The 17,274-nt window shown below is 40.0% G+C and overlaps 1 protein-coding gene across 1 annotated transcript in view; it reads left to right on the forward strand.

The window, feature by feature from the left end:
- SCEL (sciellin) overlaps positions 1–17,274 on the forward strand; it is a 132,662-nt gene that overhangs the window by 16,091 nt on the left and 99,297 nt on the right. The window contains exon 8 of the mRNA XM_063714831.1: positions 877–942. Within this exon, the coding sequence (XP_063570901.1) occupies positions 877–942 (66 nt within the window). The remainder of the gene's footprint in view (positions 1–876; positions 943–17,274) is intronic.

Genomic DNA, 17,274 nt, shown 5'->3' on the forward strand with positions numbered 1-17,274 from the left:
TTTAGATTTCTTTTTAAAAGAAATGTCTTTTTTTATCCAGCCCAAAATGTCATGAGGACTCCTACTTCTAAGGGATATATTACTTAAAGGTCCATTGTTTTAAGTCTTTGATGTAAGGAATTCCTTTCATAACAAAAATAATAAACTCTCGATTTAGTGCCTTTATAAAAAAAGAAGCAGGGATCCTTGGCCAGGCACGGTAGCTGACGCCTGTAATCCCAGCACAGGAGGCCGAGGCAGGTAGATCACCTGAAAAAGTTGTTCTCAATCAGGTAGACAGTAGAATGATAGTTACCAGAGGCTGGGAAGGGTATGCGTGTGGTGGGGGTGGGGACAAAAAGAGGATGGTTAATGGGTACAAATATAAAGTTGGATAAAAGGAGTAAGTTCTAATGTTTGATAATAGAGTAGAATGACTATAGTTAACATCATATTGCATTATTTCAAAATAGCTAGAAGGGAAGACTTGAAATACTACCAACACAGAAGTCATAAATGTTCTAGATGATGGTTATCCTAAATACCTTGACTTGATCATTACACATTCTATGCATGTAACAAAATATTCCATGTGCCCCATAAATATATACAAATATTATATATCAATAAAAAATTATATGATTTGCAAAAAAAAAAAAAAAAGAAATGTCCACATTACTTAGTGCTAAAGGAAATGAGAAAAGAGGTTTACTTGGAGGAACAGATAGCCTAGAATATAGGACAGTTACTTCCTACTTCATTTATGAAATAGTGTTCATTTTACTCCCAAGGTTTGGTATAATCTCATTGTCTTTTTCACTGTCAAATTATTTTCAGACATGTGGGTGGGATCAGCCTTTCAATCACCATGTTTATTACTGTGTCATTTCTTAACAGGCAGTCCTGGTTTCCACCGCCCCCTCCAGGTTACAACGCCTCTTCAAGCACAGGAGCCAGGAGACGGTAAGGGAAAGGTGTCAGGCATAATTGCTGTGCCATTAGATGGAAGAACATGTCAGACATTGACAACATATAATTGTGGATGTTTTGGGATAAATTGGAGGCAATCTTGTGAACTCTCAGCTCTGTACAGGAGAGTGTCCAGTGGGAGTAAGGTCAGGGCTACCAAGTACCCTGGTAGGACATCTGACAAACTACTAGGAATGAGTAGGTGGCTGTATTAGATTGCTAGGGTTGCTTACAGCCAAAATAAATGAGTGCCACAAACTGGGTGCCACAAACTGCCACGAAGTGCCACTGGGTGGCTTAAACAACAGGAATTTATTGTCTCATAGTTTTAGAGGCCAGAAGTCCAAAATCAAGGGTTCAGGAGGGTTGGTTCCTTCTGAGGACTGTTAGGGCTCCCCTAACTTCTGGTGGTTTCCTGGTAATCATTGACATTGCCCAGTTGGTACAAGCATTGACCTGATCGCTGCCTTCATCTTCACATGATCTTCTCCGTGTGTGCATGTCTGAGTCCAAATTTCCCTTTGTTATAAAGCAACTAATCATGTCTATCCTACTACAGTATGACCTTATCCTAACTGAACTAATTACATCTGCAATGACCCTAATTCTAAGCAAGGTCACATTCTGAGGAATTGTGGATTAGGATTTCAACATGTGAATTTTGGGGGCATAGGGGACACAACTTAACCCTTAACAGTGACAGTGGGAGAGAACAGACTCAGGCATCAGACAGGGGTTCCAATGTGGGCTCCTGATGCCCAGCTGCCTCCAGGCTGTGCAGAACCTGGAGAACTGGATGAGGTTATCTCTGACAAGTTGTTCATAAACGTTAACTGACAAATGAGTATTTTCTAATTTTATTTTTTGTTGAGAGTAATAGTTATAACTAAATGATAGATCAGGTGGAGGACACCTTATTCTACAATTTCCATGCTAGGAATGCCAGCAACAATTCAATGTAATAAATACTTAATAAACACTGCTGTGTGTCAGATATTATTCTAGGATCTTGGGATATATCAGTGAACAAAACATGGAGCCTACACTCTGGTCTTTAAGGAAGCATGCTCTATAATCAATATCATCACTAACTCAGAAACAAAAACAGGTCTCCTATTTAGTTTACTTTTCAGGTATCCAAAGATGTTTGTATGTCTCAACTTCTAGAATACTTTCATGTTTCAATGGGATCAGTTTTTCTAATTCTGACTATTGGAAAAGAAAATATTATTAAACTATGTGCTTATTTAATATTAGATTGGTTTATTTTATAAAATTTTCATCTACTGTGCAGACTTCTAATGTCTCTTTCATTTCCAAGTAATGGATATATTTAGAAATACATGTATTTTGCAATAATTTGAGTGGGCTCTATAAGGATGTAAATAAACTGTAGTTGGTCACTAGACACAAAGAGCTCGAGTTGCTTTTTTTATACCTGTCATTACATCTATCTATCTATCTATCTATCTATCTATCTATCTATCTATCTAATCTATCTCTGTCTGCTTGTCTGTCTACCTATCTATAACTAAATCAAATTACTGAACATGTTGAGCAGTCACAACTTGGAATCACATTCACCTACTGTTACAATGTTTTATTTTAGAACCTGCTCATCTACAGATGACTTCCAATTACATGAACTGCCATGTATGAATTACATTTGGAGTTTAAAACATTCTTTCCCCTGAGGCTGTTATTAGATACTTCCCTATGGGTGATACCTTTGATATAAGGAGCTATCTAAGTGGGGAAAATGTTGACTAGGAGTTAACTAGTTATTATTTTTTCTGAGTATTGTTAATATCCATTCAATTTTGTCTTGATAGAGAATAACTGGTACTTTTCTTAGATATATTTATTATTTTAAAAATAACTTTATATTTTTGTCCTCAACTCATCATTCCAATTATTCATTATTCCAATATCATTATAAAAAGCAACTGGTTATATAACAGTGTAAAACATGAAGGATTATTCATGAATTAACATCTCATGCTATCAATGCCTGTTGAGGTCATGGATCTGTTTGCACAGAGCTGATGGGATCTGGCTCTATGCCCTCCCTCACAATTTATGCATTGCTGGATGTGATTTACATGGAAGATGAAATGAGTTACAATGTTCCTATTTCTGATTCTTGGCTCAGATCCATAGCTCTGGAACTAAGGGAAAGAGGAGACTATTAGGCTAAGTTGATCAATTTATATATCTATTCCTTTTTTAGAGTCACAGATCATTAATATAATGGCTAAATGAAAAGACTTCTCTTTGAGCATCGAAAATAATGTCATGCCAAGCCTTCAGGGGAAGGAGAGAATAATAACAATATAGCAATGCCTTTGATTTTTGAAGTGATTTTCTTTGGAAGAGCTCAAAGTACAGCTTCTGTTTCTCACCTTTAATGCCAGTGCATTCCCAGGGCTGAGAAACAGCCTTTTTAGTAAATACTGGAAAGTAGAAGCAATTATTAAATGATGAAAGGGACTAAAGGCTTCACAAAGATATCTTTGTTCCCAGAGGAGCCCAAAGAAAATGAAAATAGGTCAAAAACAGATAAAAATGGGGGAATATGATTGATAACACTAGCTAATAGCTCAATGTTAAACATTTCCCTTTATCTTTCACTAATACACTGGTATTCATCTCTCTCCCTTTTCTCCCCTCCTATCTTCTCCAAAAGAATTTTCCTGTTAAGACTGACACCCTCACTTTTTCTGTTCTTAATTTTGCAAGCTTTTACTTTTTCACCACCTAATCTTTCCCTGAAATTTCATTTTCTCTCATCAAACTTCCCTGTCATCCAGGAATGAGTCCTTTTCCTGGAATTTCCTCTCTTGACCTCTCTGTAGCCCTTAACACCATGGGTTATCCCATCTCTCCTTTGTCCCTTTCTTAATTTATATACTATGGAAGAAATCAAGTTCACATTAAAAACTTCTGTTGTATTGTGTTTTGATTAAAATCTATTACAAGCACAATGTAAACCACACCCAAAGGGACTTAAACTTTTTTTTTATCAACAGAAGAGCTCATAATATTATACCTTTGTTTAAATGTATATCTATGCCTATGACTATGTTAGTCTATCTTTATAATTAATATATCTATTCCTATATCTACATCTGTATCTATACTTACATGTAATTATATGTTTATAATTAACACAAGGCTGGTGAGGTTAACTAGAGCTGAAATGAGAAAATAGAGTTTTTTTAAATTATCATATTTTATAGTTAAAGAAAAAATGAAATTTCCTGAGAAGTGTCATTTTATGTGTGATATACATTAGTTATGCAATAAGAGAGTTCAGACCTGGGTGATCAAACAAAATTTTGGAGTTAAGACTTGAATATCTTTGAAAGCCTCTTGTCCTATTTTTGTAAATGTTCAAGAGAGAATCTGTAATTCATAACAGCAAGACATGCCATGTAAAGTTTTTAATTTAAATAAAAACTTTGGCCCTTCTAGCTTATTTCTAAGCTTGCTTCTTAGACATTGTGATTTCACCCATTGGGATATTGATGTTTTCTGTCTTCTTTCTTGTCTTGCTAAGAATGGAAATAACCAATACAGTGTTTTGAATTATCAAGATATGCCAAGCAGATTATCCTTTGAAGTCTTCTTATCAGAACATGTTTTCTTTTGGTTTTAATCAAGACTGAATCAGAATTTTAGCTTTATAACTGTTGTTCCTCATTACATTCCTCTGTCTCTCCTCCTACCTCTGATCAAATTCCTGCTTCACTGGTTTCCCTATTTTCCACGTTCAAACCTCTTTCATCTTACAAAATGTAGTTCCTGAAAATTTGATCGCCTAATCTTACAAACCTACTCAGCTGACACCCTGCCTCTCTTTCCATCTCAGCCAACATTCTTGGAAGAGTTGATGATGCTTTTCATCTCCATTTTCTGCTTCCTATCGCCATTAGTTCGTGGAAACAGCTCTCCCTAAGTCACTGATGACCTTGCTTATATCAGTCTGTATGACCTTGTGACCCTTCAAAGGGCACCACAGACTCTTTATGCCCTTATGAAATCTCTCTTATTGTGTTTCGAGAACCAGCACACTCCCCCAACACACTCTTCTGGATTTTCTTTCTTTTTCGATTTCTCAGCCCTTCTTACTTAGTCCCTCAGCTTCCTCATCATTTACTGCCAAGCCATTAAATGTTGATGCTCCTAAAGGCTCCAAGTCCCTCTTCTCTTCTCCTCCTGTTCTGTGCTCTGCCTTTCAACAGCAGCATCCAGATCCAGGGTTTCACTGGCCATTTGTGTACTCACCACTTCTTCATTTATATCCACTCCAGATCTCTTCTCTGAGTTGCCTTTGGGTAGCCCACTGCCCATTGTCTCAAAGACACCAGAAACTCAATGTGTTCAAAATGAAATCCATGCTTCTTCGTCCTAACCTGGTCCCCCATCTCATTCTCCTGTAATGATAGTTTAATGGGAATAGCATTGACTCTCTAAATTACTTTGGGCAGTATGGCCATTTTCACAATATTGAGTCTTCCTATTCATGAACATGGAATGTTTTTCCAATTTTTTGTGTCCTCTGTGATTTCTTTGAGCAGTGGTTTGTAGTTCTCCTTGAAGAGGTCCTTCGCTTCCCTTGTTAGCTGTATTCCTAGGTATTTTATTCTCTTTATAGCAATTGTGAATGGGAGTTCATTCATGACTGGCTTTCTGCTTGCCTGTTGTTGGCGTGTAGGAATGCTAGCGATTTTTGCACACTGATTTTGTATCCTGAGACTTTGTTGAAGTTGCTTATCAGCCTAAGAAGCTTTTGGGATGAGACGATGGGGTTTTCTAGATATAGGATCATGTCATCTGCAAACAAAAACAATTTGACTTCCTCTCTTTCTATTCAAATATGCTTTGTTTCTTTCTCTTACCTGATTGCCCTGGCCAGAACTTCCAATACTCTCTTGAATAGAACTGGTGAGAAAGGGCATGGCCATGTGTATTACTCTGTTGCCACACTGCTATGAAGAAATACCTGACACTGGGTAATTCATAAAGGAAAGAGATTTAATTGACTCACAGTTCCACCTTGCTGGGGAGGCCTCGGGAAAGTTATGACCATGGAGGAAGGCAAAGGAGAAGCAGGGACCTTCTTCACAGGGTGGCAGGATGGAGTGAAGGCAAGCAGGGGGAGGACGCCAGACACTTATAAAACCATCAAACCTCCTGAGAACTCACTCACTCTCACTAGAACAGCATGGGGGAAACTGCCCCCATGATCCAATCACCTCCACCTGGTCCCACCCTTGACACATGGGGCTCAGGGGGACTACAATTGGAGGTGAGATTTGGGTGCGGACACAGAGGCAAACCATATCACCAGGTTTTGATCTGATTTCCCTTCAATATTTCGCTTCTATGTTACCTCTGTCCTATTCTCTCAGCTCCACACTAAACCAGCTATAGTTTCCTTGATGTGTCCAAATGCTATTTGGATAAGGTCTTAATAAAGATATGGGATGGTGGGAGTGGTAGCAATATATTGCAGAAGCCCACACCAAACTACCTAAAATGAAATATTGGAAATCCCTGTTCATAAATTCTTTGGCCATCCCTGTTATTGGGCATTTTTGTTGGCTGATGTTTCTCTGCAGGCCTTAACCTGCTGCTGTTTTGCTCAACAGCCCCTCACTCCTTTCTTCCACCTTCACTCTCCAGCCCTCCGGTTCCTGTTAACTACTTATGCCAGGGAGTTTAGTCCTTTTTTTTTCCTGCGCTAGCCTATCCTTAGAGAATCTTATCATAACAAAACATGACATATTCACTTTTTGAGAGGCATTCTGTGCTACTTTTTAAAATTAAATTTTTCTTGTGTTATCATTCAGTCATTCAGTCACGCCAACATTTAAAACATCAAAGCTATCATGGACCTCTTTGTATTCCTTACTGTGTTTATTCAATCATCATTGCAGCGAGTTCCAGGGATTAGGGTGCTGATGGAGAAAAAAGATATGACCATGAGGTAGCAGAGGCATACCACAAGCCTAATTTGGGTGGTGCTTTCACAAGTTTTGCTTCTGAGGGAGTCACTCACCACATGAGAACCTCCAAAGGCAACTGCAAAGAGACCACCACCAAGAAAGGGAGGAGGGTGAAGGGACTCCTTGGGGAGGAGGGATCAGAGAAAGGGCTTTCATGTCTAGATGATGTCACTCAGCATCATGATGGGAGTCCCAGAGCAGAGAACTCTGAAAAGTGGCAGGAGCTTTGAGTCCTTTATAGCCCCAAAATCTGGAGAATATGAATGTACAAATAACCATACCATAAGATCAACTGTGGGGGCATGAGAAGAACATCAGTGTTCTCTGGGAGATCTGATGTTGTAGGAAGAGCTTCTAGCAGGGAACTCAGAGATCAGGTCCCCAAAGGGGTGTGGGATTTGGGGGAAAGAGAAATAACACAATGCTAGGTTTTTAAGCCCAGGGTAATTTTAAGCATAGTAATGCCACTAATCAATGTGGGAAGAAATCAGAGCAGAATGGGGAGTACCTAATTGGTCTTAAGCAGCTGACACTGTGCTTTGTTTTGAGCAGGTAGAGTCTGGGACACTGGCAGGATATATTTGTAGCAGTGATTCCCAAGTAAAGATAAACAGCTACAGGGGAGGAAGGAGTGTGCTCAGGTAAAAGGCAGCTTCCAAAGATCTAGGTTTGGGAATGAACCCAAGGATTTGAAATGTAGTATCTTTAGAGTGAAGACACCTGTTGAGAAAAGATTAAATGAGAAGAAAATGAAAGTTGAACTTTGATGTATGTCTATACATTAGGTGTGTTGGGGGGCTGAAGTTACATGGTAAAGGTAAGGTGTAATGAGAGGTAGGTAGGGTGAAGGCAGTGTGGGTCGATGGATTCTACCATCTCAAACCAAGCCATCCTTCAAGAAGTCTGGCATGAATTTTACTTCCTCCCGAAAGCTTTCATACTCTAAGGTGTTATTTTTGTCATCTGGACTCAGAAGGCTTATTATCTTTGATTCTCATTTAGCAATTAATTGTGCATTACTCTGACACATCACTTACTATGCAGTAGACTCATCAACTAAATGGCATCATCTTATAACTCTCTGAATCATCAAGTAAATTTATCCATTGTAGTTTGTCAATAAGTACATATTGATTGATAGATTGATTTTAATATTTATTAATATCTACTAGACAATGAATTTCCCTCAACCTGTTTTCTTGTTTGTCTTTTTGTAGTTGTGCTGTATTCTATGTGCTAAGTAACACCTCTCTCTCTTCCTCTCTCTGTTTCTCCCTGTCTCTGTCTCTTTCTTTTTCCAAAACAATTGTTGGGCTCTGCCAGGAGTACAAAAAGGAGTACAGAGAGAAAACTCAGCTTCTACCAGGGAGTCATTTTGAGCCAGGATTGTTAAACATGAAGGCTGGCCCTCATCAAGGGAGGGTCCTTGGGAGTATGATAAACACAAAGGTCAAGGTAGACACAAAATATGTGGAGTGTGGAGAGGGAGGCAGTAGACGTTGTATCTGGGATAGAGTAGGCTCAAAGGAGGCAATGCCAGAGGTAAGCCTTAAAGAACAAACAAGCGTTAAGCCAGATGCAAAGGGGAGGTGTGCATGGAGGCGTTCCAGGCAGAAAGGAGAGGAGGAGCGGAGTTCCTGTGCCAGAGAGTACGGTGTGTACGGGCGTGTGTATGTGAGTGTATTTGTATGCGTAGAAATATGGGCTTCCCATCCATGGAACATTCTCTGCATTTGTCCTTTATCAATTATGTTTAGTGGTAGCAGGAAATCCAGTAATTCCAAATCTGATGTTATGTGGGAAAATGTCTTTTAATGTAAGACACTGTGTGCAGATATCCACTCATAATTTGTGGTAAGCCTAAGAACCCTTTTAGAATATCATGTTTCTATTTTAAGAGTTAATGTTGTGCTGTTATGTAATTTGAGCTCTGACCATATGCTGTAGATTTGGAATATGTACAAAAGAAAGTGCAAGTGTTATCAATGTAGAAAATTACTAGAAGGTCAGAGCCATGTTCCCCTCTTCCCACTTCTTTTGTTTTATGATCTGCCTGAAAGCCTGATGCAAAGCGTGTCAGCAATCACTTGGGGATGTCTTCATTTTTCAAGTTCTTAAACACTTTCTTGTCTTTGAGACTTTTAAAAGAGTGGTAGCATTTGCCAGACGTGAGCCAATGGAGGGAATAATAGGAGCCATCTGGAGAAATATTCAGGTGCATCACAAGGAACTAGAGAAATAACAGTTCTGGAAAGTTGAATTTCTTTCTGATTTCAGAGCCTGCCATTAAATTTTTGTATTCTGTTTATGGTAAATTCAAATGATTCTGACTGTGTATTTAGGTGACTTGGAGATTCAGTGGTTAAATGGCATGTAAAGCTCATTTAAGAACCTCATGGAAGCCAAACTAAAGTACTTGCTTAACAGACAGTATGAATATTTATGAATGTTATTCATTATTCTCATTTAGGAACAATAATGAAGCCACCACTAGAAATGAATGTGCTTTTTTTCTGGAATCATTTTTAAAGATAGAAAAGAAAATAATATTTGATAAAATTAAAGTAGTAGAAACGCATCTAGGAAAATTGCCATATAAATATTTTCCACATAATTTCTCATCCTTATTTGTTTCGACCTCTTCTCCTTCAGTGGTTATTTCACTTCCTGTTAGCTGATTGGTAGACTTGGAGGAGGAAAAAAATATCCTGATTGAGAAGTGAGTTGCCATGGCAACCTTGCACTACAGTTATATTTTTCTGTCTGTAACTATAAATGGTAAAATGTAACCTTTCTAATTATGCTGCAACATTTTTAACTCTATTGGTACCAAATCCTCTACAAAGTTTGATGTCATGCTAAATAAAAGCAATACATCTCATTTTTATCTCAACAAAAAAATATTTATGTTAACTGGAATCTCTTTTGTAGAAATGAAGATTCTATGACATGCAATAAAATATCAAAATACAGTGATTTAAAAATCTTACCTGAATGCCTAGATTGCTCATTCTAAACATTCAAAATAATTAAAATATTAGCCTGAGTTTAAGTTTATTATTTTTAAAATGTGTTGTTTGAACAGAAAAAGGAGAAACCTAATTCAGAATCTGTAAATGAAGGTCTTAACTTTTAGCAATGAATTATTTTTTCTTCAGTCCTATGGGAACAACCTAGACAGTCCCTGATTTCCTAACACTAGTTTGAAGTAACTCATACATTTAAACAACAAATGCAAAGCATCCCTGCTTTGCCCAACCCAGATTCCCACCTCCCCTCCCTCTCTTGGAGCTCCTGTTGCCTCCGCCCCTGCCAGGGGGGCTCCTGGAAATATGAGGACGCAGGGAAGCTCTAGGTTCAAAAGTAGGATAGAGAAAGAAGCTAGGAGAATCAGGATACCTAGGGTCGAGCAGTCTGTCAAAAACGTCACCTTGCTCCAATCATAAAAACCAAATAATTTGATTTTTTAAAAAATTATTTCACATTTCTCCTAGTATTGCTGGAAGGTCTATCGACTAGAGATTGTAAATTTCACCTCAATTAGAAGCATGGCAGGTTAAAGGGATTGTCTCTGGTCATTCAAATCTTAGTGTCAATTATATAAATCAGGTTTCTTTCCTGCTAAAACTGGGCAGAATTAGAGCATGCTGAGGGAATGGAGGCTTGCATTGTGTGGAGGGGAGTGGAAGATGGCTTTGGAGGAAGAAGACTGGGAGGCAGGGAGTCCTGAGTATGGTGAAGTATAGGTGATAGGGACATGCTGTGGCATAGGGTTTGGGAGAGGACAATGGGAGTGGGGGATGGGGGTGAAAGGACCAAAATTTTGCTTGGGACTGTCTTCATACTTGGCAGCCCGTCTTTGTCCTCTCATCTCTCTGTCTCCTCTCTTAGCTATGTGCAGAATGTCATATAATGGAATCACACATGATATACACCCTTTTCATATGTTTGCATGTGTTTGTTTGTCATCTGTGTATCTTCCTTGGTGAAGTATCTGTTAAATATTTTTTTGAAACAGAATCTCACTCTGTTGCCCAGGTTGGAGTGCAGTGGTGTGATCTTGGCTCACTGCAACCTCTGTGTCCTGGGTTCAAGTGATTCTCATGCCTCAGCCTCCTGAGTAGCTGGGACTACAGGTGCGTGCCACCACGCCTGGCTGATTTTTTGTATTTTTAGTAGAGACGGGTTTTCACCGTGTTGGTCAGGCTGGTCTCAAACTCCTGACCTCAGATGATCCTCCTGCCTCGGCCTCTCAAAGTGCTGGGATTACAGGCATGAACCATCCTGCCAGGCCCAAGTATCTTACATCATTTGCTAATTTTATTTCTGCTGGTTTGTTTACTTATTGCTGAGTTTTGAGTTTTAAAAAATACATTGTGCTTGGAAGTCCTTTGTCAGATATGTGAATAGCAAATATTTTTTCCAGTGTGTGGCTTGTTTTTCAATTCTCTTAACAATGCACTTTTCAGAGCCAAAGTGTTTTTTTGAATTTAATGAAATCCAATTTATCAAGTTTTGCTAAATAAATTATGCTTTTGGTATTATGTTTAAGAACTCTTTGCTTAACTAATGATCACAAAAATTTCTTCTGTTTTCTTCTAAAAGTTTGTAGTTTTATGTTTGACATACAGATGTGTGATCCATTTTGAGTAGACTCCTTTTTAATGCTGACTTTTTTTTAGTTCACTTGATAATAGTTGAAATATTTTTATGTCTTTGAGAAAACATCTAAGGACAAAAAGCTGCTATGACTTAAGCAATACTTAAATTTGTGTATCTTTGTATCTACTGACCAATAAAAGTTGACTCATGTTCCTATAGAGCCAACTTAAATTTAAATTTTATTAACCACAACAGCATCTACATACATTTGAAAAGCACAGTACATGAACGTCAAGGTACTTGTGGAGTTGAGGATTCCCTGCAATAGCGCCACCCTCCCTCATTCACGTAGTGGTTTACCTTCCACAGATCTGGGCCAATCTCCTCCTTTTATAGACAAATAAGCAGAGTTTTGGAGGGTAACAGAGCTTTTTTCCAGAGTCAAAGAGAAAGTTGGTGGCAAAGCTAGCCTAGAATCTAGAATCTAGATCTCCAGAATTCTAGTCCAGTGCATGCTCCATTACTAGGTTACAGTTTACTGACTGGCCATTAGAAAGCGAGGCATCATCACAGTAACCATTCTTTTGAGCATGTGCCTTGCATTCTCCAAGCTCTTCGAAGGCATGGACTACATCTTTTCTAGTCCTTGACTGCCCAGTTACGGCTCATATACTGTTATGTGTCCTAACATTATAACTGGGGCAGTTGTGGAGTAAGTGCTTTTTGAGCAAATGGCTCCTTCTTTGGGCAAGGAAACATTTCAGATCAACCAATTTTTAATAGATTCGTAGTGAAAATACCTGGAAGAGAATCGGCTGTCTACAGTATGATATAGAGAAAATTTAACATCAGAAAGACCAGCTTGAAACCCTGGCTAAGCACAATAGAAAGTGGAAACAAAATTCACAGTTAAATGTTAGAGACAATGATTCTTTGTTCAACCTAGATTTCTGCTGCAGTAATAAAATGTTCACACAGCCAGACTCGAACAGAAGTCACAGAGCCAAGCGTGTTATCCAAAAAAGCCATGAGGAAAGACGTGATCTTTGCAGCAGCATATGGAAATGAAGTAATATAGACAGCTATCTTTACAGTGTTATTTCTTTTAGCTTTGGCCTTTGAGCTACAGTCTGCAAGTGTTCACATGTTTCTCATGAAATCCACTTTTTTTATTCCTGAAAGCTCATCATGATAGCCACTAGTGTGGTGGCATATATCCTGCAGGACCCTTGAGGGGTCTGGGGATGGGTGAAGGGGAGAGCCGGGGTCAACTTACCCAAGCTTAAACATCGTATCTCAAAGCAGAATTCAATGAAGATCATTCCAATGAATGTCTCTTGTTTCCTTCTCTTCAAAACATTCTGGCCACAGCTTCCTGCCTCACTCTTGCATTTTAATCCCCCTGCTTGGCATCACATCATGCTCCTGGCACAACATGAATGACTCCTCTCATTGCCCGCCCCACCCCAGGGCTTGAGTTCTGTCATCTGTGGCTGTCATTGCAGTGATGCAAATGAAAGCTCCTTTGAGGTAAATGGAAGTCAACATGGCATCGCCTGGCTCCTGGCCCAGCAGGGGTGTAAATGCATCACCCTCGGAAATAAACATGCTCCTCTGCTTTTCTTGGCCTTCATAACCGCACATCCATCTTTCTCTTTCCTGTGTATTCTCCAGACCATTTCAGATCTACTTCTACTCACCTCTACTCCCCTGATCCACGCAATCTATTTACCCACCTCTTTGAGGCCCTAGACATTTTAAAATGGAAGAAATTGAGTATGTCATTAACATGACTGTAACATAAGTAAAGCTTGGCACCATCCCATTTCTACTTTTTGTAATCGTCCTTTCCACCTTGTTACCTCTTTCCTGCCTGTCCTCAGACATCTAGTGTTCTGTACAGCCTCATTATTATCTAGGACTGATCACCTTCTTCCCCCTTTCCTCTGCCTCTGGAAGGCAAGCATGTAACCAATGAATCCACACAAATACACTAAAGACTCTGTCACTTGATACATACACCCAACAGAAGGATATTTTCCGAGAAAAGAAGATGGTGGCAATACAAACAAAATACTGTAGAATCTGCCACTAAGCCAGGATGGGAAGACTATTTCCATGTAAATTGCTCTTCCAGAAATATCACACAACACAATGACTCAGCCAAGTACCTGGCACCTAGTAGGTGTTCTGTAATGGGATTGACAGTGGAATTCTATGAGGAAGCTAAGCTTGCACAGATTTTGAAAGCTGCAAATCCCTCTTTGGTACCCGTTTCCTCCCTGACAAAGAAATTCAGCCAATCACTTCCTCCTTCATTCTTATGCCATACACAATCCTAGTACTTGGGATATAGCTGTCCTTTTAGGAACTTTCAGTTCAGTGTGGGAACAGAATAGTGTGATATGTGCTGTGAATAGGGTTGTTATGAGGGAATGTAGGATGTACCTAGCATGGCTTTGGGTATCACTGGAGATAGATACCCCTAAACCAAAGTCTGAAGGGCAAGGAGAGAATTTCCAGGTGAAGGGAAGAAGGAGGTGCTCCACAGCGGGGAGAAAATATGGTGGGGTGCATTAGGAAGGGTAAGAGTTTGTCACATCTGCAGCCCTGGGGTCATGTGGAGTGAAAACAACAACCACTACAGCAGAAGACACTTAACTATTTCCTGTGTGGAAGCCAAGCATGAGCACTGTCTTCTGGCTTCAACGTCACCATCAACATGAGAGCCAAGAGACCCACCGTGCTTGGTGCTCCACTATCCATCACCCACGGCCTCACCACCACTCTGCTGAAAGGTCTCACGACTCATTCCATCATGTCCTGTCCATAGACCCTCATTGAAACCCCAGTCAGGTCATTTCTGATCCACCTGGACCATCTCCACAGAGCTCTGTACCTCCCTGAACCTGACCCAACCTAATATCAAACTGAGATCTCAAACTCTTTCACTCCACCTTCTGAGCATGTCAATTGTCATTGCCAAAATCCTCCACTCTTCAGCCTCCCCTCTGAATGATCTCCCACTTTTTGTTGTGTTCTTCCAGGGGACTGTGCTTCCATAGCCTCTCTCTCAGCAAGGGCTGTTTTCCCTCTAAACTGACATATCACAGGGTCGGAGGAAGGTAGGGGTCTTGTTTGCTTCTCATCACCACCTCCTGTTAATTTTAACTCCCTCCTCCCTGAAGCTCTCCATCTCCTTTGAAGCCATGCCCTCGTGAGCTTCTCTCCTTTGTTGGAGTCATCTGAAGGTCTCTGAGACACTCATGCTCATTCTTTGAAGCCTTCAGCACCAGGCTCACTGTCTTTCCTAAACCCTCCTCTTGTCATAATGCTTGGTGATTTCAAAATCCATACAGAGGATCCTTCCCCTCCCCGACCTCTCACCTTTGTGACCTTCTCCCCGATGATCTTGTCCTTCCTGCTACTGCAGCCATTGATAGATCTTGCCCTGTAAATAACCACATACCCTACAAAATTACAAGACTTCTACTTCAAAGCTTTCCCTCTCTGGCTCCTGCTTTCTACCTGTCCAGCTCACTCCCTTCACTCTTTTGATTCCAGGAATTCCTCAGCCCCGTCACAATCACCAGTCCATTAATTCTACCAGTTTTTTCACAGTCCCCACCACTCATATTCTCATTTCCCTCCCTGCCCATCTCAAACTCCACAGCCCCCATTGTAACCCTTTCCTTGCAGACCCCTTCCACTCCCTTGCCATCATTCTCTTTGTTGCTCTCACTTGGCTGAATTTTAAACGTGGCTAGTGGTAAATCCAACTCTCAGTCTATTCTGTTCCTCCTCTCCAACCAGTTGAATATGGCAAGAGGAAACAACGTCAAATAACCTGATTTTAGGCCCATGAGTACTAACCTCAACTGAGCCATTGGTATGAACCAAGGATCCTTCAAGAGACAGCACAGCGTGTGGAGGGTTTATGCAGCCAGACTTTCTGGTTCAGATTCCCAGCTCTGCCCCTTATGAGCTGCATCATCATGAGATATTTATCTTTATGTTCTGTGCTTCAGTGTTTTAATCTGTAAAATGGGAAGAAGAATAATACTTACGTCTGGGATTGCAGTGAGCATTTCATTAGTTAATATACATAAAGTGCTTAGAAAAGTTCCTGGCACATAATGACCCCTTATAATGGTACATCATCATCTTATTACATTTCCTGGGTCCACTTACTCTTCTGCTTGCCTAGAAAACCATTTCACACATTTTCTTCCCCTCTTTCTTTCTCACACAGTCCTAACCCCTACTCAACCTCCTCACTTTGAATCAATGATCTTGATTACTATTTTACTGAGAAAATATATGTAAACAAAAGAGAACCTTCCTCACTCTGAGTCAATGAACATATCCCAGCTATACCCATCTAGTTCTTTCCCTCTTGCTGCTGTGAATGAGCCCTCTGTACTTCCATCTAAGATCAACCATCCCCCTGTGCCTTAGGTCCCATCAATTCTCAAAGTCATCTGTCTAGTGATTTCCCCCTCACTCTCCTGCATCAGTGATTCACTGGATCATTCCCATCATCATATCTACATGCTGTAGTAACCTTCCTCGATCCATCAACCTCGAAGTAGCTACCCATTTCTCTCTTCCTTCTTTACTGCCAAACTGCCTCAATGCCTCTATCTCCTTGCTTCTCATTTTTTCCTAAATCCACTCGTATAATTTTTTTTTTCCACCATCGTTCCATCAAAACTGCTCTTATCAGGGTTACCAAAGACCACTCTGTTGGCCAAACCATGGTAATTTCCCAGTCCTTGTTTTTATCTGATTAACAGTAGCATCTGAAATGGCCAAGTACTCTGTCCTTGAAACTTTTCTCGCTTGGCTTCTGGGATGCCACGCCCTCCTATTACTCTTGTTTCCTTCTTGGCCACTCCTCCTGATTCTTTTGCTGTTTTCATCTCATATTCTTGACCTCTAAATATTCCAGGGCCTGAAGGTCCAACCTCTGGCCCTCTTTTTGTCTCTACTTACACTGACTCCCTTAGTGGTCTCTGCCAGTTTAAAGCATTAAATACTATCTCTAAGCTAATGATGGCTGTATTTATATGCTTTTTCTCCAGATAGCCTCATGGCTTACTCTATTACTTCCTGCAGTTCTTGGTTCAAATTTCACCTGACAGAGAGGCCTTCCCAGTCCATTCTAAGTAAAATAATCTTCCCACCCCATCAGTCTATATCTCCTTATTCTGTTTTATTATTATTATTATTTGCACAGCACTTTTCTTCTTCTGACATGTATTTATTTGCATATTGAAAGCCTTTGAGAACAAGGACATTATCCAGCTCACAGAGAGCCTTCCTTGCACATAGAAAGCTACCAATAAATGTTTGTTTAGTAAAAGCACAATCTCATTCAGTCCTGACAATACCCCAAAAATCCTATTAGAAAGATTATTAGAGATGAAGAAACAGAATCAAGTTAACCTATTACCACACAGCTGGCAATTCAGGCAGCCTGACTCCAGCCCACATGCCTATCTACCTTGCTACAGAAGCCAGAAGGGTACACAGGATCAGAAGGTTCTTTCACTAGGTACAGAGTTTATGTTGAGGACAAATAGAGAACCGCTGGGGTGGTAGTGGTGGAACATAGGGGAGTGACATACTCTTAGTAAGGTGCTGACTCCATCCAAAATGTGCACATAATTGCCCATCTCCAGTTCCTACCTCATTAAGTCCTGCCAACTCA

The sequence above is a fragment of the Pongo abelii genome, chromosome 14 (genome assembly GCF_028885655.2).
Source record: "Pongo abelii isolate AG06213 chromosome 14, NHGRI_mPonAbe1-v2.0_pri, whole genome shotgun sequence".
In the NCBI taxonomy this organism is placed as follows: Eukaryota; Metazoa; Chordata; class Mammalia; order Primates; family Hominidae; genus Pongo; species Pongo abelii.